The sequence below is a fragment of the Somniosus microcephalus genome, chromosome 10 (genome assembly GCF_052327205.1).
Source record: "Somniosus microcephalus isolate GS21.2 chromosome 10, FLI_Smic_1.0, whole genome shotgun sequence".
In the NCBI taxonomy this organism is placed as follows: Eukaryota; Metazoa; Chordata; class Chondrichthyes; order Squaliformes; family Somniosidae; genus Somniosus; species Somniosus microcephalus.
In genome coordinates this window covers 8,766,853-8,788,666 of record NC_140996.1, presented here as the reverse complement: position 1 = coordinate 8,788,666, position 21,814 = coordinate 8,766,853, and the positions used below count along the sequence as shown (strand labels likewise).

The following is a 21,814-nucleotide window of genomic DNA, read 5'->3' as shown; positions in this document are numbered from 1 at the left end:
AGGATGGCGAGGCGGTTTGTGCGGAATATGCACTTCTCCTTGTTATATGTCAGGTTTAGGAGTTGGGCGGTGCGGAGGAATTTTTCGAGGTTTGCGTCATGGTCCTGCAAGTCACGGCCGCAGATGGTCACATTGTCCAGATATGGGAAAGTGGCCTGCAACGCATTTTGATCTACCATCCGGTCCATCTCCCTTTGGAAGATGGAGACCCCGTTGGTGACGCCAAAGGGAACCCTAAGGAAGTGATAGAGGCGGCCGTTTGCCTCAAAGGCAGTGTACTGGCGGTCCTCAGGGCGGATGGGGAGCTGGTGGTACGCTGATTTCAGGTCAATGGTCGAGAAGACGCGGTACTGCGCGATCTGGTTGACCATATCAGCTATACGGGGGAGTGGGTAGGCGTCCAGCAGGGTGTAGCGATTTATTGTCTGGCTGTAGTCGATGACCAGGCGCTGCTTCTCGCTGGTCTTAACGACCACAACCTGGGCTCGCCAGGGGCTGGTGCTGCCCTCAATAATCCCTTCTTTCAGGAGCCGCTCCACTTCGGTTTTAATGAAAACCCTGTCCCCGGCACTGTATCGCCTGCTCTTTGTGGCGATGGGCTTACAGTCGGGGGTGAGGTTAGCAAACAGTGGTGGGGGGGTGACTCTGAGTGTGGAGAGGTTGCACCTGGTGCGCGGCGGGCAATTTGGAAGCTGCTGGCTGCGGACTGTGAGTGGGGGTAGGGGTCCACCGTACGCCATCGTAACACTTTTAAGGTGGCACTGAAAATCTAACCCCAGCAGGACGGCAGCGCAGAGGTCAGGCAGGACCAGAAGTTTAAAATGATCGTACACGGTCCCGCCTACTACGAGTGTCACCACGCAGTAGCCGCCGATGTCCGCCGACTGGGACTCGGAGGCCATAGAAATCCGCTGTTGCGCAGGCAGGACTGGGAGAGAGCAACGCCGCACCGTGTCGGGGTGGATGAAGCTCTCCGTGCTCCCAGAGTCAAAAAGGCAGATTGTATCGTGACCATTTACCTTAATGTCCATTGTGGAACTGGCCAGTTGGTGCGGTCTCGCTTGGTCCAGTGTAACGGATGCCAGCGTAGGGGTCGGTGTGTCGCTGCGGGTATCAGATGAGGCGGTGTCGGGGGCCTGCTGCGTCCCGGCTGTCGTCCAAGATCCCCATGTGGCTGGAGGCGTCCAAAATGGCTGCTGTACCGGTGATTTGCACACGGCCGGGGAGGTCCAAAATGGCGGCCCGCATGGCCCACACGCGGCGCTGCTGGGGTTCGGGGTGGCTTTGGCCCTGCAGACGCTAGCGTAGTGTCCCTTCTTCCCGCAGCCCGAGCAGATCGCGTTTTCCGCCGGGCAGCGCGCTCTGGGGTGTTTTGCCTGGCCACAGAAGTAGCATTTCTGGCCTTGGGGCACTGCTGTCTGGCCTTGGGACACTGCTGCGGTAGTTGGGCCGTTATTGGGGTGTGGCTGGGGTGGCACGGCGCTATGAGGCGGTCCTACCGTGTCCCAGGCTGTCATTCCCCGCGGCGTCCACGGTGCAGAGGAGTAGGCATCCATGCCCTGGTAGGCTGCATCCAACGATAGTGCGAGTTCAGAGGCCTTGTTGAGGTCGAGGTTACTCTGCTCCAACAGTCGCTGTCGTGTGTAATTGGATCTGTGGCCCGCTACAAAAGCGTCCCGGATAAGTTCCTCTGTGTACACGGCGGCCTTTACATCCTTACAACCACAGGCCCGGCCAAGCACAGACAGTGCCTGAAGGTATTCCACGGTCGATTCCCCAGGTTGTTGTTTACGACTCCCCAGGAGGTGCCTGGCGTACACTTCGTTCACTGGGCGCGTGTACTGGTCCTTGAGGAGCTTGATAGCATCCGCGTACGAGGTCGCGTCTTGGATGACCGAGTACACTCGGTGGTTCACTTTGGAGGTCAGGACATCCAGTTTGTCCTCGTCCGATTTGATTGCTTCGGAGGCGGTCAGGAATTTTTCGAAACACTTAAGCCAGTGAGTAAACTTGGTGGATGAGTCCGCCTCCCGATGATCTAAGTCCAGGCATGCTGGTGTGAGGATCTTCTCCATTATAAAAATGTTGTTAATAAAATTGATGCGCTATCAATTACTCATAAAAGACTGAGAGTTAGAAGAGTAACTAAAGGCTTTTATTAACAACAGAATGGAGGTCTGCCTCGAGTGGTCGACCGGTCCAGGATACAAGGGCTGGGGAGCAGTCACCTTTATACTAGGACCTGTGGGAGGAGTCAGCCGAGGCATGTCCAGGCACGTACACAGTGGAATACAAACAGGGCAAACAGGAATACAAACAGTGGTTTACCACAGTTGATTGAGGGGTAAATATTGGCCCCCTGAGGACACCGGGGAGAACTCCCCCTGCTCCTCTTCGAAATAGTGGCCGTGGGATCTTTTACGTCCAGGTTTAACGTCTCATCCGAAAGATGGCGCCTCCGACAGTGCAGCACCCCCTCCGTACAACACTGGGAGTGTCAGCCTAGATTTTGTGCTGAAGTCTCTGGTGTGGGCCTTGAACCCACAACCTTCTGACCCAGAGGCGAGCCATGGCTGAGGGTTCTGACACTAATTACAGCACTTGTACTTCGGCTGAGATCGGCGAACTCGCCAAAGCCGTGGCTCACACCCGAGAGCCTTCTGATCTGTCCGACTTAAGTTATGCACTGCTTTTACAAACCAAGTCTTCGGGGGGAGATTGAAATGAATTTTAATTAGACTGTGGGTACACGAGAAGCAAGGAAATGAACCCAGAACTTCCAGAAAAACAGATTTTTATCTGCTCTATTGAAAGCAGCAGAATTCAAAACACTCGAAATTCTGTGGGTTTTTTTTACACTGCTTGAATCCTAATTTTATTGGCATTTGAGATGTACAGATTTTTATCAAGTAGTGTAAAATCTAAAGCATGTGAATGCTGAAATAGTCTCATTCTTCTATTCAGCCCGTTGTTTAAATGGAGGACAATGAACACTCGGTCACTTCACTGCACAATGTGAAAAAAATTCCTTCACCATTTTATTAATGCAATGCATCATCTGTCTGCAATGATTTTTAAAAGTAATTGAAATATAATGCTAAAGTTTAAAATAAAAACTGCACTCTGGTAAATTATTTTTTCTCCCCCATTCCTGTAGGGAAGGGTTTAGATTTTCATCGCAAGAAGCTGCTTCAAGTTTTGGTGATGATCGCCTCTTGATCGAGAAGTTCATCGATAATCCTCGCCACATTGAAATTCAGGTTAATGAATGTTTAGAGAGGCTATTGAATGGCTGGTTTGGGGAAATTGTTAAAATGTCATGCTCTTTTGTGTTTGGGGCGTAATAGTGGGAGCTTTGCTGTGTACTGTACCCAGCTCTGCGAGACATGAACCTAAGAGTGAGTGATAAAAATGGAAAGTGTTCAATTCCCTAACGCTAATTGAAGACTTGTCAAGAAAGGCTTGTAATTAAAACTGAGGTTTATTTGAAGAACTGGATGGCTCAATCACTGGCTTTTCACCTGTGGGACATGGCTTCAAATCTAGCCAATAGCAGACGGGATGAAAGTCTCTGACTGTAAGGGCCCTGAGTGTAATGAATTTGCACAGTTTGATCCAGTTCCTAATGGGCATATTTAATGCAACACAAAACTGCTCCCTAATTTGCCACTAAATTGACTTTCACTTGGGTTTAAGGAAGTGGAGAATGTTAGATGTACGCAGTCGGTGGGAGGGGGTGGTGGTGGTGTGAGGTGGTGCTACTGCTTTAGACTGGAGCTGAGGCACATTGTTGGGGCAGAATACGGCGAGCTCTACTCCGTATTTAACTGTGTTCTGCCTTGCCTGGGAGTATTTGGCGACGGGACTGGCTGTTTGTAATGGAAAAATTCCGTTGGCTAGCATTAGAGATGAGTTGAAAGTTCCCTCAAAAAACAGGTTTATTAATCGCAAAAATTGTGTCTTCTCACTGTCACAAACCAGCTATTAAATTTTTTAAAAAGAAACCATTGTATTCATTGCATGATTGGTGCTCAGCATTGAATCTCAGCAAATATTATGTTTCAAGGTTCAGCATTGGAAATGGAAGAATTAGGAGTTCAATTTAAAAAAAAAATGCCCCTGAACTTAAATTGTCTGTGAAATGCTTACTGTGAACGCTGGCACACAAAGAATAAGTGCACAGGTTGAGGTACCTCAGGACATCTGGGGCTAAAGTTATAGTGCGCATGATGTCTTGAGCTTGTGGGATTTGGAGCTTGAAGAAAGATGGCATTCGGAAAGAGACAAAAAATAAATAAAAGACGGGTAGAGAGTAGAATAATAGAAAAGACCACATTTATACCAGGAAGTTTGAAAAATTATGCAAAAACTGTTAGAATGGCAAGCATTTGCAGAACGTTAAGTGAAAAAAAAATCTGTGTTCACACGGTAAATGGAAGTTAAAATTTCACTGGGGAAAGAAAAATCAGAATCCAGAGATTTGATGGACAGTGCTGTTTTGGTTTGACATGTTAATTGTGCTTTTATCTGGCTGATTACATCAGTGACATACAAATAAAATAAAAAACAATTGCTTTTCAATAGCATAATTGTTTTTCCATAGATTATAGGAGACAAACACGGCAACACGCTCTGGCTGAACGAGAGAGAGTGCTCCATTCAGAGAAGAAATCAGAAAGTAGTTGAAGAGGCCCCAAGGTGAGTTATTTTAACAAAGCCTTCCATTAATACCATACTTTTTAGATTTTGCTCTTCATTAAAATCTTGAGTGACAGAAACTCAAATTATCCAATTTTTGGATCTTAGTTTTTAATAAAGAAAGAAAGAACTTGGATTTATATAGCACCTTTTACGACCCCAGGGCATCCCAAAGTGCTTTATACCCAATGAAGTACTTTTGAAGTGTCGTCACTGTTGTAATGCAGGAAATGCAGCAGCCAATCTGCGCACAGCAAGCTCCCACAAACAGCAATGTGATAATGACCAGAGCATCTGTTTTTTAGTGACGTTGGTTGAGCTATAAATATTGGCTAGGACACTGGGGAGAACTCCCCTGCTCTTCTTCAAAATCGTGCCATGGGATTTTTTACGTTCACCAGTGAGGGCACATGGGGCTTGGTACTGGCACTGGGAGTTTCCCCCTCCCCCCGATTTTTGTGCTCAAATCTCTGGAGCGGGACTTGAACCCACAACCTTCTGACTCGGAGGCGAGAGTGCTGCCCACTGAGCCACAGCTGACACCTGAGAAAGACGGAAATGCCTATTTGCTTCCATGGAGTGACATGAACAGGGAGAATCCAGTCTTAAAGAGAATAAGAAGGCAATGTCAAAGTAGCTTTCTCATGCAGACTAGTGAAAGAAGTGCTCTAGATTTGTCAGTAAATGTTGATAATAACCATGTTAATATGTTTTCGCAGCTGAAAATTATTTCTGCTACTGATACTGAATTACAGATCGCAACATTATACGTTTAGGTTATCTTCCTACATATGCTGCGTTCAGGAGTCAGAATTACTTCTTACAATGGCGAATAATGTTTTTGAAGAATTATGGAATGTTTTATTTTCAAGTGTTACATTTTTAAACACTGAAAGATATTTCCCCCCCCCTCATTACATTTGGTGTGAGAATCTTGCAGTTACAGTGTTTTTTTCCCGTCAAACGAACAGAGGTGATTCCTTGAGACGCTGGTCAGAATAGATTTTAAATTAAGCGTGTCCATATCGGAAAGCTGCATATACAGAGTTAAAGTGGGACGGATTAAACAAAACAGAAAGTAAGACAAATCTGTCTCTTTTTTTCGGATCCTAATCTAGAGCTGTCTTTTGTCTCCACTAGTCCTATCACCATCTCGTCTCGTTTTGAATACCTCTTAATGTCTCTTCTCTTTTGTTCTCTCCCAGCCTGGCCTCTTGATCTATTTCATTCCCTGTGCCTCTTTAGTCTTGATAAAGGGTTTTGACCCGAAACGTTGACTCTATTTTCTCTCCACGGATGTTGCCTGGCCTGCTGAGTTTTTCCAGCATTTTCTGTTGTTATTTCTGTCTTTTTTTCCCGTCTCTTTCAAAACATCAGAGGTAGGCGCAGCCACGTTGACGATGCTTCCCCAGCAGTGTAAATTACTGGGGTCCAAAATGGGGATGATCAAAAGGCATGCTCTCTGCCTGCTGCACCTGCATCTGAAAACACCTCCTTTGTGTTGAAGTTACAGGCTGCAGCTTTTTTACGTCGTCTACTCCTCACACTAAAGGGAATTTCTGCAAGGTCCATTTATAGATTTAGCACTACATCTGGAAAAGCCGCTTTGCATGATACTATCCTGCCTCAGATTAATTTGAGATTTACTAGTCAAAGCGAAGCAGTTTCTCAAGATTGTCTAACAGGCCGTGTCTCAACGTAGTACGAAGCCATGCAACAACAACTTGCATTCATATAACGCCTTTAATGCAGTAAAACGTCCCGCGGCGCTTCACAGGAGCGTTAATCAAACAAAATTTGACACCGAGCCACATGAGATATTAGGACAGATGACCAAAAGCTTGGTCAAAGAGAGAGGTTTTAAGAAACATCTGAAAGGAGGAAAGAGGTGGAGAGGTTTAGGGAGGGAATTCCAGAGCTTAGGGCCCAGGCAGCTGAAGGCACGGCCACGAATGGAGGGGCAGTGAAAACTGGGGTTGCGCAAGAGGCCAGAATCGGAGGAGTGCAGGGATCTCGGAGGGTTGTAGGGTTTTTAGGAGGGTTACAGAGATAGGGAGGAGCGAGGCCATGGAGGGATTTGAAAACAAGGATGAGAATTTTAAAACTGAGGCGTTGCCGGACAAGTAGCCAGAGTAGGTCAGCGAGCATGGAAGTGATGGGTGAACGGGACTTGGTGCGAGTTAGGATACAGGCAGCAGAGGTTTGGATGAGCTCAGGTTTACGGAGGGTGCAAGGTGGGAGGCCGGCCAGAAAAGCATTGGAATAGTCAAGTCTAGAGGTAACAAAGGAATGGGATGAGGGCTTCAGCGGCAGATGAGATGAGGCAGGGGCGGAGACGGGCGATGCTACGGAGGTGGAAGTAGGCGGTCTGAGTGATGAAGAGGATATGGGGTCGGAAGCTCAGCTCGTGGTCAAATAGGGTGCCATAGTTCAGTGCCCCCCCGAAGGTATGCGGCCACGCGCCAATCGGGATGTCCCGCACAGGCTGGTCATCAGCTGCTGCCATTGGAAAATATACTGCGTATGCGCAGCCGCGCAACAAATATAAATGAGAGGGAAGATTGCCAAGGTTCAGCTTCAGGCAGTGACCAGGGAGAGGGATGGATTCGGTGGCGAGGGAGAGGGATGGATTCGGTGGCTAGGGAGAGGGATGGATTCGGTGGCTAGGGAGAGGGATGGATTCGGTGGCTAGGGAGAGGGATGGATTCGGTGGCTAGGGAGAGGGATGGATTCGGTGGCTAGGGAGAGGGATGGATTCGGTGGCTAGGGAATGGAGTGTGTTTGGCAGGGACTGAAGACAATGGCCTCGGTCATCAAAATATTTAATTGGAGGAAAGTTCTGCTCATCCAATACTGGATGTCGGACAAGCAGTGTGACAATTCAGACGCAGCCTTTCTTTAAAAGCCTTCTCAATATCTTTTGGACCAGATTTTTGATCACACTTCCATGACTCTCTTCCATTATGAAATGCCGTGGGATTTTTTTATATTAAAGACACATGTATAAATTCATGTTGTTTATTGTTAGTGGTTGGCATTAGAAAGAAAGAAAAAACTTTCTATAGCGCCTTTCACAACCTCAGTACGTTCCAAAGTGCTTTACAGCCAATTAAGTACTTTTTGACGTGTAGTCACTGTTGTAATGTAGGAAATGTGGCAGCCAATGTGCGCACAGCAAGCTCCCACAAACAGCAATGTGATAATGACCAGATAATCTGTTTTTGTTATGTTGGTTGCGGGATAAATATTGGCCCCAGGACATCGGGGAGAACTCCCCTGCTCCTCTTTGAAATAGTGCCATGGGATCATTTACGTCAACCTGTGAGGGCAGACAGGGCCTCGGTTTAAGGCCTCATCCGAAAGATGGCACCTCCGACAGTGCAGCACTCCCTCAGTACTGCCCCTCCAACAGAGCGGCGCTCCCTCAGTATTACCCCTCCCACAGTGCGGCGCTCCCTCAGTACTGGCCCTCCGACAGTGCGGCGCTCCCTCAGTACTGCCCCTCCGACAGTGCGGCGCTCCCTCAGTACTGCCCCTCCGACAGTGCGGTGCTCCCTCAGCACTGCCCCTCCGACAGTGCAGCACTCCCTCAGTACTGCACTGGGGTATCGGCCTAGAATTTGTGCTCAAGCCTCTGGAGTGGGACTGAACCACAGCCTTCAGAGGCGAGTGTGTTACCCACCGAGCCACGGCTGACACCTCAGTTGGTGCCAAAAGGTTTTGTCTCGGTGCTGATAATTATTTTCTTTCCTTTAATGCAGCACCTTTCTGGACCCAGAGACTCGAAGAGCGATGGGAGAACAAGCAGTGACGTTGGCGAGAGCTGTCAAATATTCCTCTGCTGGCACAGTTGAATTCCTTGTGGATTCTAAGAAGAACTTTTATTTCTTAGAAATGAACACCCGACTTCAGGTATAGAAAGACTCCTCCTTTCATTTGAACTGCTCAGGAAGATAAGATATGAAGAGGCGAATTCATAGAATCATAGAAATTTACGGCACAGAAGGAGGCCATTTGGCCCATCGTGTCTGTGCCGGTCGAAAAAGAGCTCTCCAGCCTAATCCCACTTTCCAGCTCTTGGTCCGTAGCCCTGTAGGTTACGGCACTTCAAGTGCATATCCAAGTACTTTTTAAATGTGATGAGGGTCTCTGCCTCTACCACCCTTTCAGGCAGTGAGTTCCAGACCCCCACCACCCTCTGGGTGAAGAAAGTTCCCCTCAACTCCCCTCTAAACCTCCGATCAATTACTTTAAATCTGTGCCCCTGGTTATTGACCTCTCTGCTAAGGGATATAGGTCCTTCCTATCCACTCTATCTAGGCCCCTCATATCTTTATACACCTCAATTAAGTCTCCCCTCAGCCTCCTCTGTTCCAAAGAGAACAGCCGCAGCCGATTATTAGCAATAGATCCAATGGGGAATTCAGGAGGAAGCTCTTTCCCCAGAGACTGGTGAGAATGTGGAACTCTGATTTGGAAGAAGAAAGAATTTGCATTTTTATATCTTCTTTAAGTGTAATCAGTTATGTAGACAACTAGGGGGAATTTGAATGTTCTGACGTGTTGGGAACGAGTGGGGTGGGGGGGGGTTTAGTACGCGGATAACCCAAATATTGAACAGGCTGGGACTCTTTTCTCTAGAAAAGAGAAGACTGAGGGGTGATAGAGGTCTTTAAGATTATTAAAAGGTTTGATCGGGTAGACATAGAGAAGATGTTTCCACTTGTGGGGGAGACCAGAACTAGGGGCCATAAATATAAGATAGTCACTAATAAACCCAATCGGGAATTCAGGAGAAACTTCTTTACCCAGAGAGTGGTGAGAATGTGGAACTCGCTACCACAGGGAGTGGTTGAGGCGAATAGCAGAGATGCATTTTAGGGGAAGCTGGATAAACACATGAGGGAGAAAGGAATAGAAGGATGTGCTGACAGGGTGAGATGAAGAGTGGTGGGAGGAGGCTCGTGTGGAGCAGAAACACCGGCACGGACCAGTTGGGCCGAATGGCCTGTTTCTGTGCTGTGAATTGTATGTAATTGCTGCTTTGGTTGGTGTATTCGCTTTACCCCTTGCTTGCTAGTGACCTTAAATACCTTGAGGAGGGTACAGTTAAGTGCCGCAGAGGGTCCCCAGTATGTAGCTAGCCACAGCGCTTTGATATTTTTCCCACTTGGCAGCCAAAATTTCCTTTCAATTTTTGCAGCGCTGGATGCATGCTGTGTTGCACTAAAATTTATGTTGGTGTCAGCAATAAAACACAAGCCTTTTTGAAAATGTTTTTCAAAGCAGCAGTCTACTTACCCTGACTAATGAGATGTGTTTTATGGATAACAAAAAAATGTGTGTTTTGATTTAAAATAGAAAAAAAAGGGAACAATATTTACATAGAAGCTTGAAGTTTAACCGTCGTTCGGCTTTGCTCTTCACTGTGATCGTAATCTTTTTATTACAAAAATAGGAAAGATACTTTGTCAGGATTAGCCTGTTGCTGTTTGATATTAAAATGGTTTCCTTAATATTTTGTTTATCTATCCCTTTAAGGATCTCCGAGTTATTTCACAGGAGGAAAAGTAGTTGAGTATACAGAGGAGATTTACCAGAATGGTACCAGGGATGAGAGGCTTCAGTTACGTGGAGAGACTGGAGAAGCTGGGGTTGTCCTCCTTAGAGCAGAGAAGGTTTTTGAGAGATTTAATAGAGGTGTTCAAAATTATGAGGGCTTCTGATAGATTCGATAGGGAGAAACTGTTCCCAGCGGCAGGAGGGTCGGTAACCAGAGGACACAGATTTAAGATAATTGACAAAAGATCCAGTGGGGAAATGAGAACATTTTTTACACAGTGAGTTATGATGATCTGAAATGCGCTACCTGAAAGGGCGGTGGAAGCAGATTCAATAGTAACTTCCAAAAGTGAATTGGATATAAACTTGAAAAGGAAACATTTGCAAGGCATTGGTGAAAGGGCAGGGGAGTGGGACTAATTGGATAGTTCTTTCAAAGAGCCGGTTCAGGCACGATGGGCTGAATGATTTAGGAAACGCGTCAGCCAATTTTACGCGCAGCAAGGTCCCACAAACAGCAATGAGATCATGATCAGATCATCTGTTTTTAGTGATGTTGGTTGAGGGATAAATATTGGCCCCAGGACACCGGGAAGAACCCCCCTGCTCTTCTTCAAATTAGTGCCGTGGGACCTTTTACGTCCACCTGAGAGAGTCCCTCAAATGCTGAACTGGTAAAGTGAACTAGCAGGTGTGGGTTGGATAGATCACAAATTCAATCCCCATTCCGTCAGCTGATCTCAGCTGGTATGACGGCAGCAGCTCTACAGATGGCGTGACTGCTCTGGGAGGGGGAGCAATCAAGCAGCGATCTTGCTTCTCATCGCTTATTCACTGACTCCTGCTGGAAAGCACACTTGGAGCATAAAGTGAGGACAGTCAAAAGGCCTCTCAAACTTCACTGTCTAGCTTCACGTGCAGATTTGCCACTTGGTTCAGGTACTAGAGGGCAGCCAGCACCTTTAGAACTGTTCGCAGTGAGCGTCAGCACCTTCAGAAGGAAAGGGGAATAAATTAGAATGAGAAGTTGCATGGAGAGGCTGGGGTTGTTCTCCTTGGAGCAGGGAAGGTTAAGGGGAGATTTAATAGATCTGATCAAAATTGGGAAGGGTTTCGATAGAGTAAATAAGGAGAAACTGTTTCCAGTGGCAGGAAGGTCAGTAACCAGAGGACACAGATTGAAGGTAATTGGCAAAACATCCAATGGGGAGATGAGAAGACTTTTTTTTACGCAGTGTGTTGCTATGATCTGGAATGCACTGCCTGAAAGCATATTCAATAGCAAATTTCAAAAGGGAATTGGATATATACTTGAAAGGGAGAATTTGCAGGGCTGTGGGGAAATAGCAGGGGGGTGGGACTAATTGGATTTCTTTCTTTTTCTTTCTTTCGTTTTCTTTCTCCATTCTTTAATTTCTTAATTCTGCCTTTAAAAGCAGAATTTGGTGAATTAAGTTGAAGTAACTGTTTCATTTAGATAGCAGTTTTATGGTGATCTTTTGCCTATTTTAAGTAATTGTGTTGAGTTTGAATGGTAAAAGTGGACAGTTGTTGCGTAGTGGACTGATGTTGAGAATCTGAAATCTCACACCCAGTTTAGAGGATGGGTGTTTCCTGGTGACCCGAAAGAGAGGTGCTCACACACTCCTGAGGTGTTGCACATACACTGTACTGATCACAATTTCAGCTTTTGAATACTGATTGAATCAGGATGTTTTTTAAATGTTTATCTTAATCTTGCCACTCCTTTTGGCAGCAGAATGGGAGGAAATTACTTGATTTGAGTTTTGTCCATAACATTCTTTACTATTATTCCCAATTTATCAGACCCACTCGTAAAGTTGAGACATTGTGCTGTACAAGAAAGCGAACAGCACTCGCATCAACATTTTGAAATATTTCTTGGTATTGTAGAGATTAGGCTTTAATTCTTTTGAGTATAGAAGATTAAGGGGTGATCTAAACGAGGTGATTAAAGGAGTTGATAGAAACTATTTCCTCTGGTGGGGGGAGTCCAGAACAAGGGGGCATAACCTTAAAATTAGAGCCAGGCCGTTCAGGGGCGATGTCAGGAAGCACTTCTTCACACAAAGGGTGGTAGCAATCTGGAACTCTCCCCCCCAAAATCTGTTGAGGCTGGGGGTCAATTGATAAGTAAGGGTATTAAGGGATATGGAATCAAGGTGGTAAATGGAGTTAATATACAGATCTGTCATGATCTAATTGAAAGGCGGTGGCTGAATGGCCTCCTCCTGTTCCTATGCTGATTCATCATTCCACTCCAGTCTGTCGCATCGAGAGAGCTACCACATCTCCTTTCATGGCTTTTCTTACTGTGCCCGCAGTGATCAGTCATATACTCCCATTCTTGGCCCCTCCTGTTAATGGTTTGTGTGCTATCCCTCAGTAGCATCATCCAGAAACATGGAGTCAACTTTTGCACGTCCTCTCAGGTCTTTCTATCCGCCTCCGCCTCCACCATCACCCTCAGGGTTGTTACCACTTCCAAATGACGAGCAGAAAGGAGAACGCCAAGTTCCCTGCTCTAACCCTGGATGTGTTGGAAATGCAGCCCCCTGCATTCCCAGGCTCTGGTAGAGAGATTGATTCCTAACTATATACCTCCATTGCTCATTTCTGTACCTAATGGACTTTGTGTATTCCCATGAAAAACACCAGGCTCTACGTCCATTATTTTAAGGACTTCATTCACCTAGTAGGATTACCCAGGTGGCTTCCATGATTACCATGGCAGGACAATAAGCCTCTTTGCTGCCAATTATGCTGATGGAATCATTCTCTGTGATCACTGTGAAGTTTCGATATCAGAGAGTAATTGCAATAAAAATATTTCAGGTTTGTTATCAATTGTTACCCCAGTTGCCTTGGCTATTGTGTTCATTTATGGTTTTCAAAAAGTGGAAGATTTTGCTAACTGCTGCAGAATGTGAAGGAGAATACTCACTTCTGAGACAACATCTATCCTCTGGCAAGTAATCCAATTTAGATATTCTGTGTGGAGTGGGATATAACCTGCGGAGGGTTTAGAATTGAATTGGTTAATATATACACTGCTAGATATTATTGCTGCATTAAAAATCTTGAGCACAAAATCTAGGCTGACACTCCCAGTGCAGTACTGAGGGAGTGCTGCACTGTTGGAGATGCCGTCTTTCAGATGAGATGGTAAACTGCCCTCTTGGGATGTAAAAGATCCCAAGGCACCATTTCGAAGAAGAGCAGGGGAGTTCTCCCCGGGGTCGTGGCCAATATTTATCCCTCCACCAACATCACCAAAACAGACGGGCTTGTCATTATCACATTGCCATTTGTGGGAGCTTGCTGTGCGCAGATTGGCTGCCGCGTTTCCTATATTACAACAGTACTTCAAAAGTACTTCATTGGCAGTAAAGCGCTTTGGGAGGCCCCGAGGTCGTGAAAGGCGCTTTATAAATGCAAGATCTTTCTATCTTTTTATGCATTTGACCAAGTTGCTGACCAATTGAAGGTGATGGGCTCTACCCCAGGATCCTTCTCCCAAGCTCGTTGTGAATTGCTATACCGTCTCTCACCTTGGTGAATGTCTGAAAAGCTTTGGTTGCAAAGTGAGCTGTTGTTGGTTTCTTACTAGATTATGTTTTTAAGCACCGAGGGATCCAAAGGCAGCCAACCATCTAGGAAATGGTTCTTTAATTAGCCCACCCCCCGAACCCTGCCCCCGGTAGATTTCAAGAATCTCCATTTATGGGGCAGCATGAATTGCTGCCTTTTGTTGGAATGGTTTGAGAAGCCTCCCTTGATAATCATCCCAAGCGGCCATTTCTTAATGTGGTACCTTTTGGACAGTGAGCTTCAGCAGGCTAATCTACCACGCTGGGTACCACAGAGGCCGATCCTCATCGCATCCAAATGCTGCATACATGCACTTTCAGCAAGGGGGCTGGGGATCACTGGATCTTTATCAAGAGCTGGAGCCTCGGCCGGTTTCTCTCCTTTGATATGTACGGCTAAAAAGCCACAGTAGGCAACATAGTAGTGAGCTGAGCCACTGAGAATTGGTTCTGAAGACTTCATGTAGCAGTATCATGGCTCGTGAGCAGTTTTTTTGGCAGGCTATATCTTACAGCTCCTTTTCTGGTCATGCATTCTTTTTTTTTTAAACATTCTTCATTTGACCAGTTTGGTCCAACTGGGAAAGGTGGTCAGTCCAGCTCGTATTATAAATATAGAAACCCATTGAGAGTCTTGTGTAGTATCTTTGCAACAAGATGAAAATATACATTGGGACAGTTCAGCGGTATTGCTGAAGCATAAAAAAAAGGTTTGTGATTTTCAGTGTTTATCATACGCAGCATTCGGAATGCAGAGAAAACAGTTTTGTCATGGTCGAAGTTTTGATTACACAAATTGAGTGCTGTTGCCTGATAACTAAATTATCCTTTAAAAGAATTAAATGTGTTTGCTTGTTCCACAGTCCCATTTGCCAGATTTACACTGTACAAACTGTTTGCTCTTTAAGTAATGACTTTTATTAGAAAAATGTCAAAATGTCAGTTAATTATGAAGAAAATTTCCTTGGAATAAAAGCCTGTACTGAGTTAATTGCACCATCTGCTCTGTATATACTGAGCCAGTCTCTGCTGAAATCGGCCAGTAAACAAGTGTCTGGTAACATTTTGCTCGACATTAAAAATGGTAGCATTGGAGTTTTACCTGGATGTCAGCACATTCACTTATATCCAGAAAACCCACATTGAATTTTTTGAAATGCAGCCATCTGATTTACATGGTTTCAAATGTCAAGATAAAAATGCCTGCTTTTTTCCCTCCCTCTGCTATATCCATCCTGACTGAGGTTAGAGACCTAGACTGGCCAGTATGTGTATTCAGACTGGGTATTCCCTTAACAGCATCATGCGAAGCTGTTAGCAGCAATTTGCTGATCGCACAGTGACTGCATTGGTTCAGCCCAGCTATTGTGCATGCTAAGCACTGCACAGTTTAGTCTGGAGGGAAAAAAAAACCTGAAGGATCCATCTGCTCATTTCTGCTGCACTGGGTTGATGTAAGATTACATTAATCTGGTTGCTTGTCAGGACAGGTTAGGTGAAGCAGGCAAATGGATGAGATTTAGGATAAATTGTTCGTCAGGAAATCACAGAACACTTCAGAGCATATAGTGTTAAGTAACAGAGCAGACCTATCAACAGAGGCTAATAACCGTTTCTTAAAACCATACAGGATTACATAACTGTGTTTTGTGTGTGTGCGCGTGAGAGTGTGTGTGAGGGTGTGTTGAGTGTGTTTGCATCTCTGTGTGTGTGTGGTCTGAGGGTGTGTATGTGTGACGGTGTGTGCATGTGTATGTGTGTGACGGTGTGTGTATGTCTGTGTGAGGGTGTCTGTGTATGTGTCTACATGTGTGTATGTGTCTGTACATGTGTGTATGTGTGTGCGCGCGTGTATGTGTGAGGGTGTGTGTATGTGTGTGTATGTGAGTGGGTGTGTGTATGTGAGGGTGTGTGTATGTGTCTGAGGGTGTGTGTATGTCTGTGTGTATGTCTGAGTGTGTGTATGTGTGAGGGTGTGTGTGTGTTTTCGATTCTCTGTTTTTGTTTAAGGTCTCCATTTACAGATAATGAAATAAGAAGTGACGGCTGGAGTAACAGTCTTGTCCTTGGCTGGCGAGCTCCAGCACTTTCCAGCTTTGTGTAGATTTTCTTCTTTCGTTGTTTTTCCCTTAATGACTGGCAATTTGTGACCTTGCAGGTTGAGCATCCTGTCACCGAATGCATTACTGGCCTGGACCTAGTCCAAGAAATGATCCGCGTTGCCAAGGGTTACCCACTTTGCCACAAGCAAGCTGATATCCCCATCAATGGCTGGGCAATTGAATGCAGAGTGTATGCAGAGGTAAATTTTAGTTGGCATCGCAGTTCGTGCCAAATGCCATCTGATGGATTTAGAGCTGGGATAGACTTGCTTAGTCATTAAGTTGGAATATAAAATTAATAAGCAGACGCTTGATATCGCTAGTGCGAGATGATGCAGGTTGGACAACAGCTCGCCCTTCCCCCGCCAGCTTCCCTAAACTTTAGTTCTTTTCCTTCCATAAAGTGATCCTTGCTTAATTGCCTCTGACATCCTGAAGGCTTTGTGCTGTTGCTTTCTCTGTTGTCTTTAAAGGCACACTAATAATTTTGTAACTTGTTATGCTAATCAGGAAACCGATGCAAATCTTTTGAATGGGAGAGGTGTTTATTGGTCATTTGGTCGGTGATAAAAATGAGAAGTGAAAAGGCTCCTCGTGTAATTTAATGCCTTAAGTGATCAAAAATAGCCCTGTCAATAGATCCAGCTTGTATGAACAGTTAACCTTGTTTCCTGTGTTTTATTTTAAAGTTAATGCTTCCTCTTGTTTGAACTTCCTTTTCTAGGATCCCTACAAATCTTTTGGACTGCCTTCGATTGGCCGCCTCTCCCAGTATAAAGAACCCTTGCACGTGCCCAATGTAAGTTGTCTGAGCGCCGTGTTGTTTGCTGAGTGGCTTTTGATGAAAGCCACAGCTGTTTTTATACATTTAAACAAAATCAGTTAGGACTTCTCAGTGAGATACAAAAACATTAGAAACCTCGTGATTCATTTCTCCGTTTTAACTAAAAAAAGAATATAAGGAGGCGTTCAGTAAATGTCGCACTCACTGTTTGAAGAATAAAGGTTACCAGAGGTAATTGAGCTTTTTTATTTGAATGCACTTTCCAAAGGAACGCCAGTCTGGAATCGCCACATGATTCCCGCCCGGATAACGGCTTAAACTGGGTGGGACCAAGTCAAGTCGCGCAAAAGGCCGTGGAATTTTAGGCACATAAGTGAGTTGCGCCCAAGTATCCACGCGATCTTTTAAGTCCGTTGAATGATCCCTTCGCCCTAACCAGGCCCCGCCCACGAAACTGGTCAAACCCCCCCCCAAAGGCCGGGTTTGGAAACCGAGTTTCCGCCAATTGCGCTCGTTCAGGGACTTTCATTGAATTGTGCTGGTTCAGATTCTCAGAGACACCCATGGCCACATTAATCCAGCATTAATCACCTGACCAACGGTCAATTGAAGCCACGAGTCCTGCTCTGCTGCCGCAGAAATCAATCAATCAGTTTAAAAAAGTTGGTGAATGGCTCATTTCACGGCCATCCCGCTCCTCTTTGTGAAGCGGGACCACCGTTTGAATTGTGATTCCAAGTGAAAAAGTAATGTTACTAAAGCCCACACATTCAACGGAACTATATTTCAGTAACATTTATTAAAGAAATTCATATCAGATATATAGTAATGGAAAAGCAAAGAAGATGTCACGGAATTCCAAAAATGACCATCTGAGTTGATAAAGACGGTTCCCAAACTCATTACCTGTAACACCGTAATTAGGGCTTTGGTGACTCTGACCCATTACGCTGCTTGATTCACGGGAGCTTTGACCTTCGGGCTTATGCCAAAGAGTTTGCACGGAAACCTGAGCGCAATTTCACCTTGGACAAGTTGGCGGATTCTGGCCGCAATTTGCCGATTGCGCCCCCCGAGCGGAAACTCCAGGTCGCCACCTTCAGAGTTTCATATCTAAAAAAGAAAACGTAATTGCCTTTCTGATTCCTGAAAGCGCAGGAAAATACAGCAGCTGCTTTTTTGGATGAATGAGAATGCAGGGAAATTTGCCATTTGCCTCCAGATAAAATGATGTCAAACCTTTTGCCCTTGCAAGTTTTTGCAATTTGCAGTTTTTAAAACGTGCCACCTGTTGAAAGCACAAGTGATAATGGACATATTCTACCCCCTACGGTTCTTGTCCCACCAAATCCTCCTTCAATTAATGCTGCAGCAGGAGTTTTATGTAATAACACTTACGCTTGTAAGACATCAGCATAAAGAAAAAAAACAATTAAAATGCCTTAAATGTTATGCTTACTGCTGTTATTTGCTTGTGTGAATGTTGCATGTCAGCTAAATGGACCAAGCAACAGATAACGTGATTGGGTGCAGGGGAGTGCGCACTAAGCTTTGTCTATCATTATTGCTGGGAGCAATCAAATTGATACCAGCGGGACAGTAGATGCTTTTGACAGCTGTAATTATGTATCTCCATGGTGATCACTTTTGGCCTGTCATGGAAGCTCACAAGCCCCCTCCCCCTGCAAACATTTAATCAGATTGTTCTGTCACTTGTCAGGTAAACAAGGCAGACTGGGAGTAGTGCTTAGGGGAGAGGTGAATAGAGAATGAAGGGTGGGGAGACGCCTGATAGCTTCACGTAGCTTGTCAGGGTACCGATAAGCAGAATTTTTAATTACGCTGGAGGCTCCGGAACATTGCGAAACAGATTATGTTGAGTGGGATCTGACATTTATCCTGCTCTTGCGTTATCTTCATTCTGTTTTATATCAATAAGGTGACAGTTATTTTTCATGTGAGGGGTTTTGACAAGTAGCTGAGTGCGCGATACAGTTAAGTTTTCCCACTTAACTTGTAGGTCATGTCCAGTGCTTTCCTCTCCTCTCGTGAAAACGTAGAGTTGTAGCGATGAGGTGGGCCAATTTTGGAAAGTTAAGAATGCTAAAGCAATTGCTCCAATTATCACGTTAACAGAATGGCGCACCGATGATACCTTTCAGTTCAATTGTATCCTTCATTTGTGAGTGAATGAAACACATTTTTAACCCTTTGGGGATTGCTGGACTCATAGAACGACTCTCCAGCGTCCCTATCAGTTGTACTTTTTTGTCTCCACATTCTTTTATTCACTGGAAGGATGGAGCATAGAAGCATAGAAACATAGAAGATAGGAGCAGGAGTAGGCCATTCGGCCCTTCGAGCCTGCTCTGCCATTCAATGAGATCATGGCTGATCATCCAAATTCAGTACCCTGTCCCTGCCTTTTCCCCATATCCCTTGATCCCTTTAGCCTCAAGAAATATATCCAACTCTTTCTTGAATATATTTAATGAACTAGCCTCCACCGCCCTCTGTGGCAGAGAATTCCACAGGTTCACTACTCGCTGGGTGAAGAAATTCCTCCTCATTTCAGTCCTAAATGGCTTACCCCTTATCCTTAGACTATGACCCCTGGTTCTGGACTCCCCGGCCATCAGAAACATCCTTCCTGCATCTAGTCTGTCCAGACCTGACAGAATTTTATCGGTTTCGATGAGATCCCCTCTCAATCCTCTAGACTCCAGTGAGTATAAGCCCAATCGACACAATCGCTCCTCATACGTCATTCCTGCCATCCCAGGTATCAGCCTGGTGAATCTTCGCTGCACTCCCTCCATGGCAAGAACGTCCTTCCTCAGGTAAGGTGACCAAAACTGCACACAATACTCAAGGTGCGGTCTCACCAAGGCCCTGTACAACTGTAGCAAGACATCCTTGTTCCTGTACTCGAACCCTCTTGCTACGAAGGCCAACATACCATTTGCCTTCTTAACCGCCTGCTGCACCTGCATACTTACCTTCAGCGACTGGTGCACAAGGACACCCAGGGGTCTCTTTGCACTTCCCCTTCTCCCAATCTATTGCCATTCAAATAATAATCATTTTGAAAAATACCTTAAAAGGGACTAGTAATAAATAGATTAGCTAAGAGTTTGAGACATGTGTGCATGCAAATTAAGTTTTAGACATTATTTCTGCTCCATTCTAAACCTTTTTACCCTGAAAAATCATCATGGGCAGTTTGAATTGTCGACTGGCTATCACCCTCGTCTCCATTCGTCAATGGGAGTCTTTTATTTGGGTCCTCTACTTGATTATTTTTGAACTTGTATCCCTTCCCAGATGGAGAATTTTCTTGCAAGTCCCATTACCGTGCGTTCATTCTGTTGGTCTGGCTGAAAATGGTGGGAGTGCGGGTGGGGGGCGGAGGTGGTGGTGAGGTGGGGGGGACCTTTGCCATGGCAATAAATTTAAATATTAGTTGGAGGTAGTATTAAAATCTTGGAATTTAGCACTGAGTATTAGCATGAGCCAAGGGGCTACTCCCACATAATTGTGTTTGTTTTCTTTCTTAGAAAGGGTTTTCCATTATCTAGAATTGGTGGTCACTAACAGCGTAATGGCAAATATTGCACGACACAGTAACAATTCAGATAAAAATATCAGCAAGTGAGGTGGAAGAAAGGAGCTTATAGCCCATGATGATTTTTCAGGGTAAAAAGGTTTAGAATGGAACATAAATAATGTCTAAAACTTAATTTGCATGCACACATGTCTCAAACTCTTAGCTAATCTGTTTATTACTAGTCCCTTTTAAGGTATTTTTCAAAATGATTCATTGTTGTACAGGAAGTTAGAAATCTGCATTGGCAAGGGAAATTTCAGTGGTGGTAGGCACATTGGTAGCCATAGCACCGGAGAGCAGTAGTACAGTCCCCACTGCTTATAGTGAGCAAATGTGATCCACTGCCCGTATCCTAACTCGCACCCAGTCCTGTTCACCCACTGTGCTGGTTGACCTACATAGGCTCCCGGTCCGGCAATGCCTCGATTTTAAAATTTTCAACCTTGTGTTCAAATCCCTCCATGGCCTCTCGCCCCTCCCTATCTTGCTAACCTCCTCCAGCCCTACAACCACCCTCCCCACCCCAAGATCTCTGCGCTCCTCCAATTCTGGCCTCTTGCGCATCCCCGATTTTCATCGCCCCACCATTGGTGGCCGTACCTTCAGCTGCCTGGACCCTAAGCTCTGGAATTCCTTCCCTAAACCTCTCCGCCTCTCTAAACCTTTCTTTCCTCCTTTAAGACGCTCCTTAAAAGTCGTTGACCCACCTGTTCTCATATCTCTTTATCCCACTATCCAGGGACTCCAGCACAAAAATCTAGGCTGACACTCCACTGCAGTGAGGGAACGCCGCGCTGTTGGAGATGCCATCTTTCGGATGAGACGATAAACCGAGGCCCCGTCTGCTCTCTCGGGTGAAAGAACCCATGGCACTATTTCGAATAAGTGCAGGGGAGTTCTCCCCGGTGTCCTGGCCAATATTTATCCCTCAATCAACATCACTAAGCAGATTATCTAGTGATTATCACATTGCTGTTTGTGGGAGCTCGCTGTGCGCAAATTGGCTGCCGCGTTTCCTACATTACAACAGTGACTACACTTCAAAAAGTACTTCATTGGCTGTGAAGCGCTTTGGACGTCCTGAGGTCGTGAAAGGTGCTGTAGAAATGCAAGTCTTTCTTTTATGTGGCTCGGTGTCAAATTTTGTTTGATAATCGCTCCTGTGAAGCTCCTTGGGATGTTTTACTACGTTAAAGGTGCCTTATAAATGCAAGTTGTTGTTGCCATATGCGATGCCTGGAATAAAGTAGCAACGTTATATAACAACAAAGTTGTCGTCACTGGTTTATTATATGTGTTGACCTGACTGGGAAAGCACCAAACTGATGTATAACCACCGGGAATTAAATTATTTTTATTATTTGAATCTGTTTGGGTGGTGCTTTTTATCACCCTGAGTTAGCTGTGTATATGTGGAGACTATTGACACAGAACAAAAGAAATGCTAACT

At 45.3% G+C, this 21,814-nt stretch overlaps 1 protein-coding gene across 4 annotated transcripts in view; it reads left to right on the top strand.

Moving 5' to 3' along the window:
* Positions 1–21,814, top strand: part of pcca (propionyl-CoA carboxylase subunit alpha) — a 554,750-nt gene that overhangs the window by 176,193 nt on the left and 356,743 nt on the right. For all 4 annotated transcript variants that reach the window (XM_085998400.1, XM_085998401.1, XM_085998399.1 and 1 more), the window contains 5 exons: positions 3,158–3,260; positions 4,604–4,698; positions 8,460–8,610; positions 16,030–16,173; positions 16,698–16,772. In XM_085998400.1, coding sequence (XP_085854526.1) covers positions 3,158–3,260; positions 4,604–4,698; positions 8,460–8,610; positions 16,030–16,173; positions 16,698–16,772 — 568 coding nt within the window. The remainder of the gene's footprint in view (positions 1–3,157; positions 3,261–4,603; positions 4,699–8,459; positions 8,611–16,029; positions 16,174–16,697; positions 16,773–21,814) is intronic.